At 29.7% G+C, this 6,884-nt stretch overlaps 1 protein-coding gene across 1 annotated transcript; it reads left to right on the top strand.

The window, feature by feature from the left end:
* Positions 1-4,828: 4,828 nt before the first annotated feature.
* LOC149951464 (uncharacterized) lies at positions 4,829-6,562 on the top strand. The gene is made up of 3 exons (XM_090170032.1): positions 4,829-4,884; positions 5,437-5,914; positions 6,452-6,562. The coding sequence occupies exons 1-2, from the start codon at positions 4,873-4,875 to the stop codon at positions 5,905-5,907; spliced, it is 483 nt and encodes a 160-aa protein (XP_090026158.1). The 5' UTR covers positions 4,829-4,872; the 3' UTR covers positions 5,908-5,914; positions 6,452-6,562.
* The last annotated feature ends 322 nt before the right edge of the window (positions 6,563-6,884 follow it).

Raw genomic sequence — 6,884 nt, 5'->3', positions numbered from 1 at the left:
CATGTAGAATAACCTATCTATCAACGTTCGTTCATACTTCTTAGGAGATAAGTTTTCAAGAAGATTTAAACATTATATAATATAATACTCGCTTTATCGCTATTTAAATAATATTAGTTTAAATAAAGTAAAATTTTTTATAAATTCTATAATTCTCTATAAAGTTAAAAATTATAAAATTCTATAATTTTCTATAAAGTTAAAAATATTTATAAATTCTATAATTTACTATAAAGTTGAAAATCATATAAATTCTATAATTTACTATAAAGTTGAAAATCATATAAATTCTATAATTTACTATAAAGTTGAAAATCATATAAATTCTATAATTTACTATAAAGTTGAAAATCATATAAATTCTATAATTTACTATAAAGTTGAAAATCATATACATTCTATAATTTACTAGAAATTTAAAAAGTCTATAAATTCTATAATTTATTACAAATTTAAAAATTATATAAATTCTCTAATTTACTATAAAGTTAGAAATTATATAAATTCAATAATTTAGTATAAAGTTAGAATTTATAGAAATTTTATAATTTACTAAAATGCTAGAATTTATAGAAATTTTATAATTTACTAAAATGTTAGAATTTATAGAAATTTTATAATTTATTAAAAAGTTCGAAATTATAGAAAATCTATAATTTATTAAACATTAAACATATGGAAAAGTACTTTTTTTTTAAACTAGAATGTAAAAAAGCAAATTTATTAGAATTTATAAAAGTTAAATTTTTAAACATTCTGGGATTTACCAAAGACAAGTTTTTTTAAATTATTATATTTATAGAAGTTTTTTTTAATTATGGAATTTATTAAAGCCATTTTTTTTAAATTCTGGAATTTATCAAAGCCACTTAAATTCTTGAGTTTATCAAAGTAATTTTTAAATAATAGGATAAATGAAATTTTATGGAATATCAAACTTAGGAAAACATTATTGAGTTAAAATGAATAATTCGGGAAAATTGTGTTTTTAGAATTTTTAAATATTTTACGGAAGTATGTCAAAAAGCTTTTCATTTGAAATTCGAGGATCAAAAAATTAAAAACTTAATTAAAAAAAACACCCGCGTACTATTTAATTCATCAAAATAAACAAAATAATATACATTTTGAAATTTGTAAAATATTCCTAGCTGATAAAAATAATTTTAATAAGAATCATTTAATATCGAGGTTCAGTCAAGTTTTAAATATGTTTTTAAATAGTTTTTAACGACACCAATATTGCCAAGTAAGTTTGACGAAACGTCTGCAAAGAGCTGTGGAAGTCAAGACGTTCCCGTTCAGAACGTCGGCCGCTTAACCTCTTTAATATATTTTAATAAGGTACTTTAGAGATGCGCTATGTATATTAGAACGCAGTTGGGAGTAGGAAGAGATGTGGTTTCTATTTCCGCAAAATACAATTTTCTTTCAAATCGTTTTTATTTCTGATTTCGCATAAATGTCACTTTTTAAACAGGAATTTTGGTCCCACCCGACGAAAAATACGCCCAAAAATTAAATTATTTAAAAATGGTTTTTCACTAAGCCTAGGCATGGGCGAATTCCAATCGAAGTTGAATACACCGTTATCTCCTGATCGACTCACGAAATAACAGAATTTAAAAAGGTTTTCCAAAACTAAACCAGGAACTCGCGGGAGGGGCGAATTAAGATAATGCTTTTTGAGTCCACAAAAAAACAACAAATTGTTTAAGCGGCGTTTTGTTTCGATGCTTAGAAATATGATTAATTATCGACATAAAATTAATTGGCGGCTTTTGTTTCATTTACAAATTAAATATAAATGATTTATTCACCACGCGCATTCTTTCGCTTTCTCTAGAAGCTTATGTCTCCAACCAAAGACTTTATATGTCAGTTTTAAAACTTCTCTACTTAAGAAAAATATATTATAAAATTGCATTAATATTTTGGTACGAAATACGACTCTCAATAGAGAGAAAATTCGAGTAATTTTTATAATGGTAATAATAATAATAGTAATTAACTGAAATTTAATGTATTATATAAAATAATGCTTAACTTTGTTAAATAACCACGGAACGTAATATAGAGATTAAAATCAAAGGAAGAAATGATAAATAAGGATAAATTATATAAAACACTATGATAAATTGGAATAAATTATATTGAAAGAAATTAATTAGTATATGGATAAATAATCATAAAGTTATAAAAATTGCTCATTAATTCGATTAATAGGTATAAATAATCATAAGTAATGATAAATATTGATAAATAACTATAAGGAATGATAAATATTTATAAATAATCATAATAAATGATAAATAATCATAATAAATGATAGATAATCATAATAAATAATAAATAATCATAATAAATTAAAAATAATAATAATAAATGATAAATATTGATAAATAACTATAAGGAATGATAAATATTTATAAATAATCATAATAAATGATAAATAATCATAATAAATGATAGATAATCATAATAAATGATAAATAATCATAATCAATGATAAATAATCATAATAAATGATAAATAGTCACAATAAATGATAAATAATCATAATAAATGATAAATAATCATAATAAATGATAGATAATCATAATAAATAATAAATAATCATAATAAATTAAAAATAATCATAATAAATGATAAATAATCATAATAAATGATAGATAATCATAATAAATAATAAATAATCATAATAAATTAAAAATAATCATAATAAATGATAAATAATCATAATAAATGATAAATAATCATAATCAATGATAAATAATCATAATCAATGATAAATAATCATAATAAATGATAAATAATCATAATAAATGATAAATAATCATAATAAATGATAGATAATCATAATAAATAATAAATAATCATAATAAATAATAAATAATCATAATAAATTAAAAATAATCATAATAAATGATAAATAATCATAATAAATGATAAATAATCATAATAAATGATAAATAATCATAATAAATGATAAATAGTCACAATAAATGATAAATAATCATAATAAATGATAAATAATCATAATAAATGATAAATAATCATAATAAATGATAAATAATCATAATAAATGATAAATAATCATAATAAATGATAAATATTGATAAATAATTATTAGTAATGATAAATATTGATAAATAATTATTAGTAATGATAAATATTGATAAATAATTATTAGTAATGATAAATATTGATAAATAATTATTAGTAATGATAAATATTGATAAATGATAACGATTTATAAAAATTATTATAAATGAATGATAAATAGGGATAGATACTAATAAATAATGATAAACTAGGGATAGATAATGAAAAGTTATGAGAAATAAGAATAAATTACAAAAATAGGGATAGGTTACGAAAAGTTATGATAAATATGAATAAATTATCTGAAAGCAATGATAGTTAATTATAAATAATTATAATATAATTATAAATACGAATAAACAATCGGAAATATTAAAAAATAGGAATAAACAATCAGAAAGTAATGATAAATATTGATAAATAATCAGAAAGTAATGATAAATATTGATAAATAATCAGAAAGTAATGATAAATATTGATAAATAATCAGTAAATAATGATAAATAATCAGAAAGCAATGATAAATATTGATAAATAATCAGAAAGTAATGATAAATAAATAATCAGAAAGTAATGATAAATTATCAGAAATAATGATAAATAAATAATCAGAAAGTAATGATTAATATTGATAAATAATCGTAAAATAATGATAAATGATAATAAAACGTAATAAAAGTATCGCTAATCTTAATAACGGTATTAACAATTTAGCCTAGAACATTAGCATGTACACCAAGACTTGAAGTCGTAATCACATTTTTGTACTACGTATTTCCGGCATTGAAACTGAACTATAATTATTCGAATTATGATAATGATTACCGTAAAATCAACCGCATCTATCACACCCTTCAGACGAAAGCCAATAGCTCACTAACCGTCGTAATTACTCCACTTACTCTCAAATAACAATCAAAAAACATTGAAAAGAAATCAAACCAAAATTACAACCGTTGAGAAACCAGCACTCTCAAGAAGGACTTTTCGTAACGACGATCTTCAAGAATACAAAAAGTTTCTAAGACCAAATCGTTACGAACACGTTTACGACACCTCGAAGCGAACACGCCAAAATGAGCAAATGGCAAAATCGCCAGACTGACAACATCCCAAAAAAGGAGCAAGGCTTATAATTCTTATTTGTTGCGAATGCGAAGAGGTCAGGCCAAACCCCCGTTACGTGTTACGATATCAGGTTCCTTACGTAAAAAAAATATGCAATTTTTAAAAATCAAACCTGGAGGCCACTTAAAGTATATAATATTATACATTTTTTTTCTGGTGGACCAAACTAGAAAGGGAAAGTGAACGCCTGGGTGGGGCCTGCATTACCACCTTCGGATTGACCTGGTCACTACTTGTTGTACGAGCAAATCTCGTAAACCATCCGCTAGTAAACGGTAGCCGAAGATTTATATTGAAAATATGGAGGAGGGTTTCACTTTCTCAGAAAACAGGGGGGGGGGGAGCTAGATTTTTCTGGAACTTCGGGACGTTTAATATAATTCAAAATTTCACCTCCCAAATATTTTCCGGACCCGTTTTTTTTCGTTCTCTCGTTATTCCTAGCCCCCCTGTTACCTTTTCTTTCCAAAGAAATCTGAAGGTATCTCCCAGGATTGGATTAGAATAGCATGGAGTAAATGAGGTCGGATTTTGAGTATATAAGCGGCTATCCGTTTCCAAATTGATCATACTCAACTCACTCCTTCATCTCTTAAATACCTTCGAGTTTCTAACTCTCCAATCTCAAAAAACCTCACCATGAACACCTTCGTAAGTATTTCGACGATTCGACGACCATTCCGTTTTGGATAAGACGCGTTAATATTTCGGATTCAAAAATTTAAAAAGTTTAGTTAATTGGAAATAATTTCAACGGATTTTAAACTTCAAATCGAAATTTGATTATTGTCCCCAAATACATCAATGTAATAATATCTCAACGGCTTTTAAAAATACTTCAATATATTCAATACATTCCTTTAAACTTGAAATAACGAATCTGCCCAGGTCGGTAATATTCAGTTCAGTCGGTTGGGTACCGTTATATTTGTCGAATTCGGTAAGATACCAAATAATTTTGCATAGTCGGTAATATACTGAAATATTAGACGCAGTTGGAAATGTACTCTAATACCTTAATATTTGGGCGCGGTTGGTAGGATACCGGAGCATTTAGCGCAGTCGGTAAAGTTACGAAATATTTGGTCGCAGTCGGTAAAATACTATAATATTTGGTCGCAGTTGGTAAAATACCATAATATTTGGTTGCAGTCGGTAGAACCAACGGAAGAGCACAATTCTAACGTGACTAATTTGTTTCAGATCGTTCTCGCTTCCCTCATCGCCTGCGCTTGCGCTGGAGCCATCGGCGGTTATGACGCCATCGACCACATGGTCCACCCAACCAACTACGGACACGGTCTCGCCGCCTCCTCCCGTTACGACGTCCGCGCCCAAGCCGTCGGAGTCGCCAAGATCGGAGTAGCCGCCCCAGCTTACGGATACGGTCTCGCCGGCCCAGCCATCGCTGCCCCAGCTCTCGCCTACGGAGGATACGCCCGACCAGCTCTCGCCGCCGCCCCATACGGTTTGGGCTACGCCGCCGCCCCAGCTCTCGCCGTCGCCCGCCCAGCCGTCGGTTTGGGATACGGTCTCGGAGGCATCGCCGTCGCCCGCCCAGCCACCGTCGCCAGCTACGGATACTCCGCCGTCCACCCAGCCCGCGCCGTCGTTGCCGCCCCAGCCCTCGGTGCCTACGGTGCCTATGGTGCCTATGGTGCCTACCACGGTTAAGTCACGAGTAAGTCTCTCCTTACTAAATACTAAGATAATTCCCCCCTATTCGTCAAATACCATCCTAATAACAATTGTCCTACTTGAACCACCTCCTCTTCGTCAAATACCATCCTAATAACAATTGTCCTACTTGAACCACCTCCTCTTCGTCAGATACCATCCTAATAACAATTTTACCACTTGAACCACCTCTTCATCGTCAGATACCATCCTAATAACAATTGTCCTACTTGAACCACCTCCTCTTCGTCAGATACCATCCTAATAACAATTGTCCTACTTGAACCACCTCCTCTTCGTCAAATACCATCCTAATAACAATTATCCTACTTGAACCACCTCCTCTTCGTCAGATACCATCCTAATAACAATTTTACCACTTTTACCACCTCCTCTTCGTCAAATACCATCCTAATAACAATTGTCCTACTTGAACCACCTCCTCTTCGTCAGATACCATCCTAATAACAATTTTACCACTTTTACCACCTCCTCTTCGTCAGACACCATTCTAATAACGATTGTACCATTTCTCCCGTAGCGCTGACACTTTCATCTATCCCGACGTTCCGTGTCGAGATGTGACTGAAGTTACTCATCAAGTCGTGGTCACCATATTTCCCCCACTAAATACTGTATAATGTTATTTATTCTGTTAAATAAAATTGTGCTATTTGTAATATAAACCTAAACCGCATTGACTTTTCATTTATCGACAAAAAAAAAACATACTTTCGGGCCCGAATGTACAAATTCCTGGGGCTCATGTAGTCTGTAGGCCCTGGTTTGGACCCTTCAACCGAGATTATCCCCGAAAACGTTTAGTTATTTCGAATAACAACGGCTCTCTTGGGGTCCTGGTTCGAACCCTTCACGGAGATTATCCCCCAAAACGTTTAGTTATTTCTAATTACAACGGCTCTCTTGGGGTCCTGGTTCAGACCCTTCAACCGAGATTATCCCCGAAAACGTTT

Source organism: Leiobunum rupestre, chromosome 3 (assembly GCF_980474605.1).
Source record: "Leiobunum rupestre chromosome 3, qqLeiRupe1.1.hap1, whole genome shotgun sequence".
Taxonomy (NCBI): Eukaryota; Metazoa; Arthropoda; class Arachnida; order Opiliones; family Sclerosomatidae; genus Leiobunum; species Leiobunum rupestre.
Note: the sequence above shows the minus strand (reverse complement) of the source record. Positions and strands in the feature narration are given on the sequence as shown.